The 18,396-nt window shown below is 39.2% G+C and overlaps 1 protein-coding gene across 6 annotated transcripts in view; it reads left to right on the top strand.

Moving 5' to 3' along the window:
* GRB14 (growth factor receptor bound protein 14) overlaps positions 1-18,396 on the top strand; it is a 119,973-nt gene that overhangs the window by 60,226 nt on the left and 41,351 nt on the right. For 5 of the 6 annotated variants that reach the window (XM_057745781.1, XM_057745783.1, XM_057745780.1 and 2 more), the window contains one exon: positions 12,433-12,589. In XM_057745781.1, the coding sequence (XP_057601764.1) occupies positions 12,433-12,589 (157 nt within the window). Of the gene's footprint in view, positions 1-4,814; positions 5,036-12,432; positions 12,590-18,396 lie in introns of those variants that run through there. The other variant, XM_057745786.1, reaches the window with a different exon arrangement.

Below are 18,396 nucleotides of genomic sequence, written 5' to 3'. Positions count from 1 at the left end.
CCCACCTCAGCGGGTCCGCCCTGCTCTTTCATGAGCTCTGTCTCCGCCTCCTCCCACCTTCCCAGCTTGTTGCCATGGGAGATGTTGAGCACTCCCTGCCCTCCACACACACCAATAGAAATAAAAACAGCTACATTGTGTTTAGCACTGCTTACAGTCTCTTTAATCCTTGTAAGAACCCTACAAGATTGGTGGCCAGACCCAGGCTGGGATGAGAACAGTGAGGCTTGGAGAAGTTAAGTATCTTACCCAAAGCACAGTGCTAACGAATGACAAAATAGGACCAAGCCCAGGTGGGCCCCAGCGGCACAGGGTCTGCCTGTCAGAACTGATGGGCAGGCGCCTGCCGCAGAGCCGAGTTCCACTGCGCAGCTGCAGTGCCTCTGCCTCCCCCCTGTAGTCTACTCATCGGACAAACCTCACCTTTTTCACCAATCTGTCTTTTGCCCTCCTAGCTATTTTCTCCTTGTACGCTCTAGTCTTGCCTCAAAGATACAGTGATTAAACCACATGTCAGAGTTCCTTGGAACTCAATAGGAATCTCTTGGGACTTAATCATTTAGCTTTCAAAAATTTATAATAATAGTTACTGTTATGAATTGAGTGCTCTCTGTTTGCCATCATTTTGCCCATTTTACAGCATGAGGAATCTGAGACTCAGAGTTGGTAAGCTGGTGGTCTAGGACCTGATCACAGAGCAGGTTCTGGAGTCCACCATCGCCTCCAGCACCTGGGCAGAACCTCGGTGAGAATGAGGGACATGCCTCATGTTAGTTTGCAGACTACAATGTCTGGTCCACGTTTGGCCATGAAGGCAGATTAAAAATAGCTGGGCTGATTAACAGTCTAAGACTCTTGCTCCGGGACGGTTTTAGGGGCTGGCTCTCCTGGCTGTGCCCCAGCACCCCGAGCCAAATCTAGAAAATAAGAATCTCTTTTGGCAGAAACACGTAAGACTTTTGGTTATTTCAGATATTAAACCCTCTGAAAAGATAAAGATTTTCTACCCCTGTAGGATATTAAAAATGCTTCCTCTTAAGACAGATTCCAAAAAAGGAATGAAAAAACCATTTTGGCAAAGCAGCATTGACCTGTATTGCGCAAAGCCTGCTAATTGGGCTTGCATATTTGGGCATATACATTCAATTTTATTTGTGAAAATATCAGGAATATTATTTTATAGTTTCAGAAGTCAAGTTAGTTTGGGTTGTTCTATCAGGATATGAAGAAAAATTCTGACATCACCATTCTAAATGCCAAGGAGGATCTCCAGCTTGAGTTCCAGGAAAGGAGATTTTATATGCTATACCACCTGAAGTGACTATATATATACCACCTCCCACGCCGTCCCCATCCCTTCTTATTAAAGATGTAGACATGATTTATCTTAAAAATTCAAATAGTTAATTCAAATGTTTAAGAACAGATCTAAATTTGTTAGAAGCTTGAAACTATTTTAAGCAGGACCTCTATAGGGTTAACATTAAAGTTGTAATTTTCAAAGCATAGTGTTTTCTTTCTCTATTTGCACTGAGAAATAAAGACTCCCTCTGCTGGCTGTTTCTGTACATGCAATTTTTCTGGCAAGTTGTGCTGAAAAAAAGTAAAACACAAAGAATAACCTTTTTCCACATTCAGAAAGCTGGGTGTTTTGGGATGTATATGCATATTTATATTTAGGTTTTTAGTTATCTAATACTTTTATCCAAGATGTCATGTCGAAGCAGCAGCTTAAAGCAACATGAAAGTTGGGTAAGCAGAGTGGAAAGAACAGGATTAGGTAGGAGCCCAGAGATGGGATTTCCTGGCTGGTTCTACCAGTGACCAGCTGGAGACCCCCTGGCAAGTCAGACCCTCTTCAGTCTCAGCTCCTTCACTTGTAGATTGAGAAGATTTCAGTGGGTGATTTCTAACCTTAGTATTTTATGATTCTAACAGTATTGAGTCCATTTCTTTTATAGGAATATACATGTTTGACGCTGATACACATGCTTGGCACTGATATAAAATAAATATTTAGAAAAGTGAGGGAAAGGTGAAATTACAAAAATAGATATAAATCAGTGTTTCCTAGTGCTATCACAGCATGGGAAGGTTAGATCTTGAAAGCGATAGTTTGCATGCTACTATAAGTTCATAAAATAATACCCCCAGGTGTACCAGAAAGACTGAATATGGCATATTTCATTGATTCTGTGGCAACTTGAAGCACAAGAAGCATCATTATCTTATATGCTTCCAATTGAACTGTGACATACCATTGACGGTAAGTTACATCCGCATTGCAGAGAAGTTCAAAGTGAGAAGATATGCTTTTAAAAATCAGTGAAACAAGGTAGTTCCTAAAAGTGCTTCAGTCGATGCCAGGCTGCCCAAGAATTACAATAAAAAGTCTGATGTGTCCTGGGCTCTGATAAAGATTCTCTTTCCTCGTGTTTTGCCCTGTCTTCTAAACACTTCTCCCCTCCCTCCTCCCCCACCATGTCCTTCTTTCTCACTGTGTGAAACAGTTATTAACTTTTTCGCTTAGGCATGTCTTATAGTTATTCTGGGAACAAACGACTGCTGAAAAACTGAAATGAGATACTGGAATAACATTGTGTCCAACATAAGCATGACCAGTGGTTTTCTGCTTTAAATATGAATAAGCATTAGCACTTGTGAAGGGTTTTTTTGTTTGTTTTGTTTTGTTTTTTTTTTTTTACTTCAAAGATGAGTTAGTCAGCACTGGCACCTTCACAGGAATTACATGAGTTTTAAAAACACCGAGGCTTCAGAGAACGCTCCTTTGATGAAGTCACTGGACACATTAGAGTGGGGTTTGTGATTTGATCCTCTGTATTATTTGTATTGGATTTAGGTCCTAAAATAACATGAATATATACATATGTATATGTATGTGTCCCCGGTTTAGGATATTTTTAGACTTAGTTTTTAATGTTTGCTTTCTTTTATGATGAAATTGGAGCTGTTTCTTCTGCCTTTCTGTCTACCACATAACAGAGCACACTGAAAGGACTTCTGATTTCTTGCTTTATAAAATTGAACACCCGCTTGAGTTAGGGTCTTTCTTGCTATCCTCTAGGGAGGAAGAAAGCCCAAGGAAGGAGCAGTCTGCCCAGCTCTTGGCCTGAGAAGGAGGCACAGAAAGGGTCAAGAATGGAGTAGAGCAGGGGGGCTTCAAGGAGACTTTCTGGGCCCCACTTTGCCTGCAGACCCGCTTCCTTCTCTTGGTTGGAATACTAGCCATGGCATGATTCGGCAGTGTCACTCATCCAGACGGTCAGGTGGGGCAGTGCTAAATCCCCTGCCGTGCCAGGTTTGGGGCTTTTCCAGTAGCGAGGCCACCCTTGGCCTTGGGGCCTGGTGCTGGATGGGAAATGAACTCAGCATAAAGCTTTATCCTTGCATTTTGAATTTGTACAGAACTTCCGGAAGATCTGTGTGGGTTCCCAGCCACACAGGTCCTTGAACTCTGAATTAGTTCCTCTCTTTATACGGCATGCCCTCTGATGTTCCTGCTGAAATGCAATAACCTACAAATGTACACAGGTTCAGAGTTTTTACAGAGGTGGTGTGGGGATGGTCCGTCTTGTGACCTTGAGGATCGTGGACTGACAGAAAGAGTCTGGATCCATGGGCACTTGATAGAATGGCCTCACCAGACCCTGAACTGTCTGCCTCTGGTTTCAAATGTGAGAAAAAAACAAACCAACCCTTTAATTTGGTTAATAAGCCATTGTTGGGTAGATTTTTCTATTACTTGTAGCTGAACTTGTCCCTAAAGGATTAGCTTACCATGTAGTTATTTATCATTATTCTTTTACCACTTTGTTATCTTATTCTGGTGAAACCATCTTTTTAAAACTTAATTCTCTGTTTCCAACCATTGAAAAAAGGTACTTTGTCATTTGTGTATCTTAAAAAGGATCCGGGAATTCCTAGGTGGCGCAGTGGTTGAGAATCCGCCTGCCAATGCAGGCGACCCAGGTTTGAGCCCTGCTCGGGCAACATCCCACATGCTGCGGGGCAACATCCCACATGCTGCGGAGCAACTAAGCCCGTGTGCCACAACTATTGAGCCTGCGCTTTAGAGCCCATGAGCCACAACTATTGAGCCCATGTGCTGCAACTACTGAAGCCCAAGTGCCTAGAGCCCGTGCTCCGCAACGAGAGAAAGCCACTGCAATGAGGAGCCCGCCCACCACAATGAAGAGTAACCCCTGCTCACCGCAACTAGAGAAAGCCTGTGTGCAGCAACGAAGACCCAACACAGCCAATAAGCAAATTAAATAAATAAATAAAAATTAAAAAAAGAAAAAGGGATTCCCTCTTGGGGTGGCCTCCTCGCTAGTTTGCACTGATGGAAACCAGTGTCTAGCAGTGCTGGGCGAAGATGCTCCTTCCGCAGGCCTCCCAGTACCTGTGCTTCCTCACCTCTTCCTTGTAGCTCAGTCCCTCTGATCTCAGCAGAGTGGTCTGTCTATTGTTTCACGTGTATTTTTTTGCTTCTTCAGTCCTCAGTATCTTTGCTCATGGTATTTGTTCCATGCAGATGTTCTTTATTTTTTTTTTTTCAAATTCTCAGAGTCCTAGACTTAAAATGGGCCAGAGAAGTCATCTTATGCACCTTCGTTCAGTCCGTAGATTTCTTGAAAACTTGCTTGTTTTCTCTTTGGTCCCATGTATGTCCTTTCTCCCCTAGAGGTTTTTAAACCCTGTGAGGTTTCCAAGCTACTGTTTTGGAATTCCTAATATTGTCTCCTATAGGGCCGTTCATGATGGTGTCAGTCATCACTAAAGGCATATTTACGCTGGACCAGGCCCTGTGCTGACTGCTGGGGACACAGTGCGAAGCACATATCGACATCGCCCCTGGTGTCATGCAGCATGCTGCGTAGTAGAAGCCGATGGAGAGTGATTATGTAGTTGCACATATGCGGACGTGAAACAAAGGGCCTGGACCTAAGCTGGGAGGAGCATTGAAAACTTTCCCACAGAATGAATGGTTTATCTGCGGAATGAGAAGTGGAAGGTGGGTGGACAGTGTTCTGAGCAGCAGAACAGGTGCAAAGGCCCTGTGTCAGGAAGGAGCATGGCTATTTGAAGAAACAGAGAAAAAATATGGTTGGAGTTAGAGAATAAGGAAAGGATTATAGGGAGTAAGATGGAAAGGGGGCCACATGGATATGAAATGGACCTGTTTATGTCAGTTCCTGTAATTCTGATATTGGTGACAGTATCTATTTTGAGTTCATCGAATAGCTAATTGAACATGTACTGCTCATGCGGAAATAAAATATGTTGCTGAATATCTCTTTCAGTGGAGAAAATTTGACTCCCTGCTACCTGATTTATCTAAACTATGTCCTGTTTTGCTCTTAATAAATATTTGACAGCTAGCAAAATAATGAAGGATAGCACTAAGGAAGCAACAGCTTTTCTTGAGCTGTTAGGATCTTTTGGAGCAGTCTTTGTTTTTTAAATATCACATTTTGTTAGAGATTTGGAATATGTAATAATGAATATATTATTTGCCATTCCCTTCAAGGGAGCACAGAGTTGCTTAATTCAAAATATCTAAGACTGTCTCCTCTTATCTTAGGACACTGCAGTCCTTATTTAGAAGAATGTAAAAATACAGGGCTACTGTGACCTCTATATAAAAATATTTCACTGGTTTAGGTACATTGCCTATCTGTTAAAAATAATGGAGAAGAAAATCTGAAACATTAAAAGATATCTTTATAATCTTACTGTACTTGGATAACAAAAATTTAAAGAGCAGTAGAAATAAGCTTTACTTTGGGACCTAGTTAAAATCAAATGTCTATGGGCCTTGTTTCTTATTTTCTATTATTATATATAAACAACATATATAATTAATAGATATGATAAATGCATTTATTTTTCTATTGAAAAGTTATATACTTTTCATTGTGGTAAGATCTTGGTATTTAAATAATGATGTTTATTTTAAATTAAATATTATTTAATAAGAATTAATATTTAATTAAATATTAAATGTGGTATTTAAATGTAGTTAATCTAAAAATCACATTTAAATTTTCCCCAAATAGACACTTTGACACAGAAGATAACCATGCCCAGTGGTCTTTTTCCTTCTCTTTTGCTCTTCCTTTTTTAAAAAATAAGTCTCTCATTTCATCCTCTGGATTCTTGCTCATATAGTTATGCTTAATCTGTGCTCGTTTTTTACCCACTGAATGATTACGCCATTTTTCCTCCTCTCTTCTCTGAAGAAACAAAGGATAAGTGATGGAGTAGATAGTTACTTACCAATGGAACCAGTGCCCTTTTCTGCTTGGTGGCGTTGCCAAATGACCAGATGACAACCCTGAGGTTTTTTTTCACATGTTCTAGGATGAATCCAGTTTGGAAAGGAACTAGCCATCCCATTCCATCACTTTCTTGAGTCTGCAGGAAGGAGGAGAAAGGCTGACTGCTTAGCCTCTGCCCAGTGCTTTCCTGAGGCTTTCCACATAATCTGTTCTGAGAATCAGAATTTCCGGAGGTTATAGCAGATGCATACTGTGTGTGCTTTGGGGGCAAAGCAATACATATTGAATTGATTCTTAAATTCAATCTCTATTTTTTCAGAAATGGTCTTTGATATTTTAAATAGTTTATTTCTTTTAGTCCCTAGACTTTAGGGACCTCAAACTTCTTTTCTAAAAAGTTAACCATTTCTTACTGTTTGTGTACATTTGAACATTGTTGTGTCTACCGCTTTCAAAATGAGTTATTTTAATTTTTTAATCTCTTGCCTCTACTTTTTATGGAAGGCAGCCCCCAGGGGAGTTGAGGTATAAAGTATATAAACTGTCTTGATGAGGATGTCAGCCTAGAGATCTGCTCCACCCACATTCCAGCATATCCTCTGCAGGGGCTGCTGTGTCTTTATATTACATTTTCATTTCTAGATGCCATATGCTCCTGGAGCAGTTTTTGAAGCTGTAAACCACTGTAAAGGCCAAGGTTGCTCGGACTGTCAGGATTACAGTGACACTGAGGGCTTCCTCAATGCGACCTGTGTGTACACTGTTGACTGTCCTTGGGCGCTCTCTCTGTTCCTGCTGGTGGGAGGTTGTAGACAGATCTTATCAGTGCAAGTCTTTGTTGGTAGCCAAGTGTCCGCTCGTTGATGAGACAAAGAAAGTTCCTATTCTTCTTTAGGGTCCAGGCAGGATTTCTTCCTTCTGGGATACAGTTGCAAATGATCTTGTGGATCAATTGACATGAATTCTTGTTACTCTGTTTTTTACTTTATACCGCAAGCTGGGGATTTGGGCCACTGAACTGGAAATGTATAATATCCCTTTATTAAATAGCATGATTAGATGATTTTCAGATCTCTTTTTTACCTTTCAGTATGTAGAGGAAACAGGATATCATTATTTTGCTCTAATGATTCTTAAGAACAGCCCTGCCATTTGGTTTTTACATGATCACAAAAGTCTGTACCTTAATTTTAATCCGTACTAGTAATGTATCAGTAGCTTTACTTATGACTTGACTTTTTTTCTTAAATGGAAAGGTTTAGTGTAGTAATATTTTTGGCGAGGGGCATATTCAACTCTACTAAAGAGTTAAGGCTTAGATTATCTTTCCCTTTTTCATATATTTCAAGGAGCAATAAATGGAAATAAAAATGAGACTTTTTAACAAAGGCTCCCCAGCGGTAGTATAAGGAATTTTTCAGAAGTACTGAATAGATCCAAGAGATGACAGGGACTTAACTGCTGCGCAATAGCAACAAAATATAACTTTATCATTCATCAGTGAATGTGTGTTTTGGACAAATGTCAGCATTAAATGGGGTTTTTTTTTAAGATGAAGGGTTTGAAATGGAGCTGAAAAAAAAGTATTGTTTTTCTCCTAATAGGTGTTATTTATTTAAAAAATGAGTACATGCCCTTATTCCAGAAATTTAAGTTAGCCTCATCCTTCTAAATTTACGTGTCTCAATTCTTGGCAACTTATTTCTTTCAAATTTGCAGCAACATCAACTGAAGAAAATTCATGGCATTTCTAATTGTTTAGATATCTCTTTTATTTTCCCCAACTTTACCTCTTGCTCTATTCTTGCCCTCTTCTTGAATTTGGCTTCGACTTCAGAATGTCTCCAGCTTTTCATTTTGTGGTTTTTCTGATATAAAAACTAGAGCAGGAAAAGTGAGACATGCGTCTGTTACCCCAGGTGATGGGAATTTACTATAAGAAAGCATGGGGTAGTCAGGAAGTGTAGGGAACCTGTCCCGTGGCCACCAGGTCAATTCCAGTCGCATGTTTCCTGATGTGGAATGGGCAGTGGCCTCTGAGGGCACTGAAATGACAGCTCATCATTGCTCCACATGAAGGAGCAGCGCCAGGGTTGGATCTTCTTTTCCTCTTAGGACTGGTTGTCTTCATGTTGCTTTTGGCAAGAGCACCCATCAGTGTTTGACCCAGTCACTGTTAACCATAGCAGCATGGTGGACGGCATCTCTTAGCATCTCAGCAATTGTCTGGCACTAAGATTTGTCTGAAGGCACAAACTCAAGAACAATAGCCTGCCCAGGTGCAATCGTGGGAAACACTGAAATTCCAAAGAGATCTTGGGATCTTCATGAACCACGTGTATTAACCAAAATGAAGGAATTGAACTGAGAGCCCAGACACTTGCATTTGATTTTGGCAGTGTATTTTTGTAGCCTTTGTCATATGACTTTACAGCTGCCTCATCGATTTCAGAACTCAGAACTGCCTGCTAACGGCAATGTTACGTCAATTCTTAACCTAGGATTATTTATAAGAAAAACTGTGTATCTGTTGCTCATTGAGAAGAATTTTAATTTCCTGAGCATTAAAATTTAATCAATCATATACTTTGTGGCCGAAAAGATTTTTAAATTAAAATTTACAAATACATATTGAGTACCTATTATGTGCAAAACATTTTGGTAGGCTTTGCAGGGGTGCAAAATTCATTTGTTCTAAAGATCTTTATTAAGCCGTACATTGGCTTGGGCTAGATCCCTGCGATATGATGTCAAATGGTGAGTAAATAAAGATTTTCCTAAAAGGAGCTTACTAGTACAGTTGAGGAGAAAGATATTCAAACAGAATATTACAAAATAAGAGCACTAAGAGGGGCACATTACAAAGCCATGGGCAGTCAGGGAAGACTTTCTGGAGGAAGTGCTATGGAAATTGAGACCAAATGATAATTAGGGATTTGCCAAAGAAAGCATGTTGTTGGTGGTTGGCTCAAAGATTTCAAGTAGAGGATTCCTCATGAGCAAACAGAAGAGGTTGCAAATGTTTATGATATTTGGCTAAGGTCAGAGTGAACTGTTCCATAGGCTGGTTTGCTGGGGAGTGTACATGCTGTGTGCGTGCTAAGGAGTGTGGGCGTTATTCCATGGCCCCCCCCCCCCCCCCTTCCCTGTTGCTCTATTTCTATCTTTCAGGCTTTCTTGCCTCTAACTCACCATAAATATTGGAATTTCTCAGGGTTCAGCTGTAGATTCTTTTTTCTCTCATGCTGCTTCCTTTTCTCCCTGGTCAGATATATCCATGTCCATGAGTTTGTTTACCACCTATAAGTTCAATGATTCTTAAGTCAATTCAGAACTTAGAATCTTACATCTGTGTTACCACCGTCACGCTTACCACTTCAGTTCCCTTAGGACCATGCTCCCTGTTTGGTGCTCCTGCCACCCCTGACTCCTCTTAATCCTTAGAACCCACCAAGTTTCTTCTTGCCCTAGGGACTTTGCATAGCTTCAGTTCCCTTAGCCTGAAATGGGCTTACCCTCTCTTTGCCTAGCTACTGCCCGCTCCTCCTTCAGGTCTTGGCCTGAATATCACTTTTTCACAGCTATCTTTCAGGCCTCTCCTAAACCCTCCTCCCCACACCCCGTTTATGATTTAGTAATATAATACATTTTTATATCCTATTTTGTAACTATTGTTTTTAATACTGCTTTCCCCACTATGCTTTAGCTCTCTGAGGGCAACAACCATCTTATATTAAAACACTTAGCAAAGGATGTGCACTTTGCATGGGATCTCCATAAACGCAATGAGCTGCTTGGGTTAGGACAATGAGGGGCCATTGAAGAATTGTAGAAGATGACCTGGTATGATTGGCTATTAGAAAGTTTATTCCCCTAGCATTATGGAGAATGAGTTGGAGAAGGTCTATGGCTAGAACAAGGGAGATCAATAGGTAGATATTACCACTAGAAGCTTACAACCTCGTAGTACATATGTGCTAAAAACACAAAGAATTCAAATGTTCCTTGGTCCACGGGCCCAGTGAAATTCTCAGGACTCTTTTCATCTCTTGGTGTGGTTTATTCCATGTGGACCCCATTTTCCCACAGTCTTTCTCTTCGTGAACAGTAACAGCTTCACCCTTTACCTGCCCAGTGGAAAAGAGGCCCACTTTATGGTTATGTGAACAGATGTCCAGCTTGGTCCTAACTGACTCTGATTAGGTCATATGCCCATCTATGAAACAGTCACTGTTGCCAGAGGGATTCTGGGTGTTGATTGATCAGTCTGGATAACACTTCTATGTGGAGCTGAGACAGTCATGCACTGGTAAACTGGCTCTAAAAATAATTTTTTTTTCTCAAAAAAGACCTTATTTGTGGCATTTGTAAATTTCTTTGGTATATGTTCTCCCACCGCGGCTGGTTTCAAGATGCCTGACTTGCAAAGTTCCTGAATGTTTAACATTCATTCTCTTACAAGCCAGTTTCAGCAGGTACAGTTCACCATCACTGAGCTGAAGGTAGAGCTGCTAGAATCACAAAGATTGGTGTTGAGGAAGGGAGTGGTTCTCTAAAAGACAACCAGAATGCTCTTACAAAAGGGACGGGTGCCTGGTAGCCAATCCAACAAAGAAGCCTGCACTCTACTGTGTAACATACTTTGGTATCGTGATTTTATTTTACTTAGGAATTTTTTTTTTTTTAAAGTTCTTGTATTATTTCCTTGAATAACATTTTTAAGCACCTTATAATATTCCACTTTGTGAAAGTACTATAGTTTACCATTCTTTTGTTGTTGAATGTTTAGTTTGATAGTATTATACATAATGCTTTCTCGTCCTGCCTATGCTGAAAGCTATTTTCCACATTTAGGACAGACGTATTGAGATAGTTTGCCAAAGTGAAATTACTGAGTCAAAGGATTGGACCTTTTAATGTTTTCGATATTTTCCAATAGGTGTACAAAATAGTTTTACCAATTTATATCACTCCTGTCATTGTTAAGAGAGCAAGTACTTCATCCCACTGTCATTACATATAATTAGAAAAATAATTGATAGGAGAGCATTGATACATTATTTTAATTTTCATTTGTTTGAATTACTGAAAATGTTTCAATGTCTATTTTTATAAGGTATATTTCTTATATTGAATTTTCTTACAATTTCCTACTTTTGTGTTTTGATCTTACTATACTATTTTCATATGTATTTAGCTTATTATAATTAATTTATATATGATATACCATAGTTAGTAGTGGAAATTCTAGCACATAGCACAGCTTGGTAAATGTTGAGGGGAGTGTTGTATATGAAACTCTCTAATTCTGTATGATTTGGGGTGACATTAGCAGCTGTAATAGATAAATAAAAAATCATAGTGAGTTAACAGAGTAAAAGTTTATTTCTTGCTCATGTCAAAAATTCCATGTGGGCTTTCCTAGTTGGGTACCTTCCATGTAGTCATTCAGAGACAAAGCCTCCTTCTGTCCCATGGCTCTGCTCTTCAGGTCTTTGTCATAATTTCCATTCCCTGGGAGGTGGCATAAGAGAATGGAGGACAGTATGGGGGAGATTTTTATGGATTAGGCCTGGAGGTGCAACATGGCATTTGCTTACATCCCAGTGACTAAAACTCAATCCCATGGACACCACTGATTGCAAGGGAGAAAAGAAAAAGGATTTGGTGAACATCTAGCTAGTCTTTGCCAAAATTTCTATAACCTGAAATAGAGAAATCTTTATATTCTATTTACTGCTGTTATGATATATATTTCTGGGAACAAATCACCCATGTTACTTGGATTATTTACAGATTTAAATATGGAGTGGAAAATTTTAAATATAGATAAGAAATATGTAGCTTTTTAACAGATCAGAGTAGTGGGAAATGACATTGAATGGTCATTGAATGCCCTCAAATTTAGACACTGAAGAGAAGAGAGTGGAAGTCGCTGGACAGAGTGACTTTGACACATGTTATAAACAAGTCTTGGATGGGCAACATTTCCTCCATGTATAAGAAAATTAGATGTAAAACAAACTGCATAAGGAATTTGTAATTAGCTCAGCCAATAAGTTTGATGACTTAATAGAATGCTATTTTTAATAGACTATTTTCGCTCATTTTTTCATTTCTACGTACACAGGTAATTAAAGTATACAGTGAAGATGAAACCAGCAGAGCTTTAGAGGTACCCAGTGACATCACTGCCCGAGATGTTTGCCAGCTGTTGATCCTGAAGAATCATTACATTGATGACCACAGCTGGACCCTTTTTGAGCACCTCCCTCACATAGGTCTAGGTAAGGATACACAATCATGTTCATATCCTTGCTTTTCTGTTCCTTATAGTTTTGATCATGTGGCACAGTTTTCCTTCACTTGTAGAAAAATAGATGACAATTATGAATAGCCTTTTTCTTTGTTTTTTATTTTTTGGTGTTGGTGGTTGAGAGAAGAACAAAGTAGTACAAAATGGAAATAAGAATAGAAATGTTACAAATTTACCACCCCTCATTGTATGGAAATTTGGGAGCTAAACCATAGAGTTTAAATTCATGGAAAGATACATTTCATAATAATCTTTAGTAGCACAATGAACATTTTTTGAGAGGTTAATAAAATATGCTGTTATTTGGACTACTTTTTGAATTGATTGTAGTGCGAATGTGGGAAATATCCACAGTGGTGGTTCTCTTTATGGGACTGTACACCTTAAATTTTTCTTGAAGAAATAAGTAATTCCTTCACATTGTAAAGTCATAAACATAAAAAATAATCTTATTTATTTGCAGTTGGAAATGCATCTCTGTATTGTGAATTGCAGAAGCTTTTGCCATCAAATCTTTTGATAAGTTATAAAGAATTTTCATTCTTCTGCTAGCGTGGGACAGAATTTGGCAACAATTTTGTCTCTCTTTTCTTATTTTTACAGGTATTGCTGTTAAAAAACATGTTCTCATAATAGGTAGATAAGAAAGGAAGGAGCTTGTTATGGCAGTGCCATTTGGCTCTTTGAATTTCGTATTAGTTTCCTTGGCTGCTGTAACAAATTAACATAAACTCAATGGCTTAAAACAACCAAAGTTTATTCCCTTACAATTCTGGAGGCCAGAAGTCTGAAAGCAGCATCACTGGGTTGAAAGGTATCTTCAGGGATGAGCTTCCTCTGGAGGTTCAAGGAGAGAGTCCATTTCCTGCCTTCTCTAGCTTCCTGAGGCCGCTTACGGCTGTATCACTCTAATCTCTACCTCCATGGTCACACTGTGTTCTCTCCTCCTGTCTGTGTGCAGTCTCCCTCTACTGCTGTCTTATAAGAATAGTAACATTTAGGGTTTACCCAAAATAATCCACGATAATCTCTTCACTTCAGGATCCTTAAATCAATCATATCTGCAAAGTTTTATTTTTATTTTTTTTACCATGGAAAGTAACATTCACCGGTTCCAGGGATTAAGATGTGGATATCTTTAGGGGGCTATTATTTAGCCTACCACCAACTCCTTTGCATTATATGTCAAACAACTTTTAGTAATAAATCATCAAAATTATTTAAAATAATTTGTCAGTGACGGCACAATTTGTCCCTTCAATTCCTTTAAAGAATTGAGAACTTTATACCCCGTCATGAGAGTCATTAACTTTCTTGCATAGCTAGCTACCAGTATATAAAAAGGTTCCTTTGTTTGATACGTAGAGGGTTTACACCCCAGAGCCACATACCAAGGTAAGATTCAGTTTGGATGTTTGGATAAGAAATTTCCCTTCGTCTTATGAAATACAATAAACATGATGTTGGCAGAAAAGGTTATGTTCTTAGGAGGATCCGTTTTTAAGAGATTCTGTAAAGTGGTTCATTTAAAGTTCCTTGCATTCCCTGAACCATTCAGAAAGTGTCTGTAGTACTTCAAATTTGAAGACTGCTGTCCTAGGATGTGTCGGGACCTCAGGGAGAGGACAGAGGGAAACCTGTGGAAAGAAGCTTGGATAGTTTGACAGTCTCCACAGGGATTCTGAACCCCAACCCACCCTCCCACCCCCTGTTTGATAGCTGATGAGCTACAGCATGTCAGCTGATCTCCACAGCTGAGCCTATATCTGCCAGGAAAACCTGAATTCTGAAGATATGCTATACTGGTCCATGTGACTTGCTGTCTCACCTTTGTAGGGCAGAAAAAGTTCAACATACATTTTCTTCATTGCCATTTGTGACTAATTTGACATCTGTTCATGATCATTAATCTCTTAGAACTATGGTGTTAACTCTCAGTAGATAGCTGCTGTAATTCCAAACTATTTTGTTTGCTTATGCTTCTAGAAATATAGCTCTTAATTATTGTAATATATAATTACAGTATTTTATACTCTTAAATTTTTCTTTTGGAGAGACTTTAAAAATCATTAAACATCTTTTGTGGTTATAGTCACTTCGATTTATCCTTAACAAAGAGCTTGAAGTTCAGTAATAAAACCTACTCTGTAAATCAAGCAGCAGTTTTCACGGACAGCACTGCAAGTTATATGAGGAATAAAAAGATTTGTGCAGATCTTTTAATGTAGAAGCTTAAAATGGAACAATGAGAATTAATTTGCGCTATATGCTAAATTTAAACTTTTAGGCACTGAATAGAAATATATTCCTCCATTACTGTATTTTCTGGCAACTGCTGAAATAAAATCAAAGATGTGAGAATATTGTCTCATGGCTTCATTAACCATGCATTAGACCAAAGCTTTTGAGAAAGAAATTTAGTTCCAGAGTTTTTTTGTGTTCTTTTTTTTCTCTTTGTTTTTACTCAGATAATATCTTTATACAGTAGGAAAAATGCAGATATTAATGCTACCCAAATACTAATGTGTATTATATTTACCACTTTCCATTCTTTAAAAAAAAAAAATCTGCTGCTGTATTTCTATAAGGATACACTGAAATGTTAGATGATAAGAGTTAGTGAATATCCAGCTAAACTCTTGAGGAACAGTTTTTTTTCTTTACCTTTCTTCCACTTCTTTGTCTAACAATATAACAAGAGAATAACAACTCTTAAGGTGCTGTGGTCTTCCTCAGCATCAAATGTAAAACCAGTGTGCTTTTGCATTTTGTTTGTGTATGTGTAGCTTATAAATACTCTTACAATATCTACTCAATATAAGAGTGGTATTAAGCAACATTTTTGCTATTTGCATATTAAAATAAACGAAAACAATTAGAGTGGGGTGTTTCTGCCCCTTAAATGTGCTGTGCAGCTGCCAATGCCAATAGAATGTCAATAGAATGAAGCACTGACACATTCAACTGTAAATCTTCCAGTGCTGTTGATGTAAAGAACCAAAGGACAGACCACTTGCCAAAACTTTGGTGACCAGCTAATGGGCTCTGCATGTTGTTCAGAAGACATTCTTGACCTCTCTTTGATCAAAATAATGAGTTTTCAACAAAGAGAATTCTAAAAGTGAAGAGGTGGTCTGTTATTTAAAAAAAAATTTTTTTAATACAGAAATAATTCAGCTCACTGTAAATGATTTAGAAATAAAGATGTCAAGAAGTAAATAATGTTATCCATAATTTCACAATGCTGAGATAGCTTTTTTAGTTTCTCTATTTTAACATAATCTTTAGCCAGTGAGTTCACTTGTGTAGACGACCTTTTTTTATGTATGTGTGCATTTTTTAAAAATCCTGAGTATTTTTAGGTTTTTTTTTTTTCCTTTTCACTTTATGGATTCCACAAAAACTAGGAACTCCCCCTGCCTTTCCATGTTGCTCTCCTCCAATAGTTTAACAAATGTCTATCTACTGTTCTGCACCTGTTTTGGTGCAAAATATCTAAAGCCTGTTTTGTGTGTGGATCCGGGGAATACAATATAAACACAGCAGACAAAAAGCAGTGCCCTCATGAGTTTGCGTTCTAGTGGGAAGAGAAAGACAAGAGACACATGGCTAAAATGGGTAATCTCAGAGGTGCCGATTAGCACTGGGGAGAAAAAGAAGGCAGGGAAAGGGATAGGGTGTCTGGGGCTGGTTGGGAGAGGCACTTTTTTTTTTAAGCTCTTTATTGGAATATAAAATGCTTTACACTCTTGTATCAGCTTTTGAGGTACACCAAAGTGAATCAGCTGTATTTATACATATATCCCCATATCCCCTCCCTCCCACGACTCCCTCCCACCCTCCCTGTCCTGGCCCTCTAAGGCAGCACCCACCATCGAGTTGATCTCCCTTTGCTATACAGCAACTTCCCACTAGCTATCTATTTTACAGTTGGTAGTGTATATACGTCTATGCTACTCTCTCACTTCGTCCCAGCTTCCCCTTCACCCCCCCCAACTCCGTGTCCTCCAGTTCAGTCTCTGCATCTGCATCCTTATTCTTGCCCTGTCACTGGGTTCATCAGTACCATTTTTTTTTTTTAGAGTCCATATATATGAGTTAGCATACAGTATTTGTTTTTCTTTCTCTGGCTTACTTCACTCTGTATGACAGACTCTAGGTCTATTCACCTCACTGCATATAGCTCCATCTCATTCCTTTTTATGGCTGAGTAATATTCCATTGTATATATATGCCACATGGGAGATGCACTTTAAATAGATCAGGGAAGGTGCTCTTGGCAGCGTGATGTTTGAGTAGAGGTCGGAAGCAGACAGGAGCAGGTCTTGCACTCAAATGGAAGAAGATTGTTCCAGAGAAGGGAACATCAAATGGGAAGGCCTGGGCATGGCGACGTACTTGTGTTCAGGAAGTAGCCAGGAGACTGTCACTTAGGGAGTCAGTAAGGTGGAAAGTAATGAAAAGGCGCTGCATGGAGCTGCTACAGAACCAGCTCATGCAGGGTCTCACAGGCCGTGGAGGGGACTGGACTTTCATACTGAGTGAGGAGAAAAGTGACTGGACATCTTCAAGTCAGAGAGCTGTATGATCTGACTTAGTTTTAAAGTCTACTACTGGGACTTCCCTGGTGGTTCAGTGGGTAAGACTCCAAGTTCCCAGTGCAGGGAGCCTGGGTTTGATCCCTGGTCTGGGAACTAGATCTCACATGCGTGCCGCAACTAAGAGTTCGCATGCCATGACTAAAAAGATCTTGCATGCCACAGCTAAGACCTGTACAGCCTAAATAAATACATATTAAAAAAAAAAAATAAAGTCTACTACTAAGAAGACCTGAATGCAAGTTTTGACCATTTGGAGGCCAAGCAACTTCATTTTGCTTTTACATCAAATTATCTCTGGCTTCCTGGCTTGATCCTTGCCTGGCTCTCGTTTCTGCTGATTGGGAGTGCCACGTTGTATCATCTTCACTTCGTGGTCTGCACACCTGCAAGGCTTAGTGTTTGTGAGATCCTGAAGCCTTGTAGGCAAGAACTTTGTGACTTATGAGATACATGAGAGTTGGGAGTTTTCTGCACTCTGGTTCACTTTAATGCCTCAGATAAGCTTAGGAAGGTTTCAGAGACATGCTTTGTTGTTAATAGATGTGCTATTATTGTTGCTGGTAATGCATTAAGACACAGCACAAATTACTGAAGTTGGAAGGAGGAGCACATGAGATTCAAAATATGGTAGGGTCATGGAATCCAAAGTCTGTTTACAGAGTGACATTTGGGGTGGCAAAGAAAACTTCCATCTTATTAGTGTTTTTAATATGAATGCTTATGTGTGATACCTACTATTATTGTGCATCTTATATGTGCAGGGCTCCTCCTTAGAGGTTTCACATTCATTTTGATAGACACTTTCAATATTTAGCCTCATAACAACTCTGCAAGGTACATTTGTTTCATCTCCATTTTACATATAAGAATACAAAGAATCAGTGATAAAAATACCTGGCCCAGAGTCCAACCTTGCACACATCTAGGTACCTGTCAGATTCTCAAGTGTATTCATTTTCTGTAGCAGCAAGTTTGTTTTTTCCTCATCTCAGTAGGTCAGGCAAATGTTTTCGGGATTCTGTGGTTGATTTGTGTCTCTCCCTCTCCATCTCTATCTCTAATGCATGTTGTAAATACAGATTTAAAGTTTGAAACCTCAAGAACATTTTCAGACAAACCCAGGTAGTGTTGAAATTAGGGGATCAAACTGTTGCAGCCTGGTCCACTTTATAGCAGA

This window comes from Hippopotamus amphibius, chromosome 8, assembly GCF_030028045.1.
Source record: "Hippopotamus amphibius kiboko isolate mHipAmp2 chromosome 8, mHipAmp2.hap2, whole genome shotgun sequence".
NCBI lineage: Eukaryota > Metazoa > Chordata > Mammalia > Artiodactyla > Hippopotamidae > Hippopotamus > Hippopotamus amphibius.
Note: the sequence above shows the minus strand (reverse complement) of the source record. Positions and strands in the feature narration are given on the sequence as shown.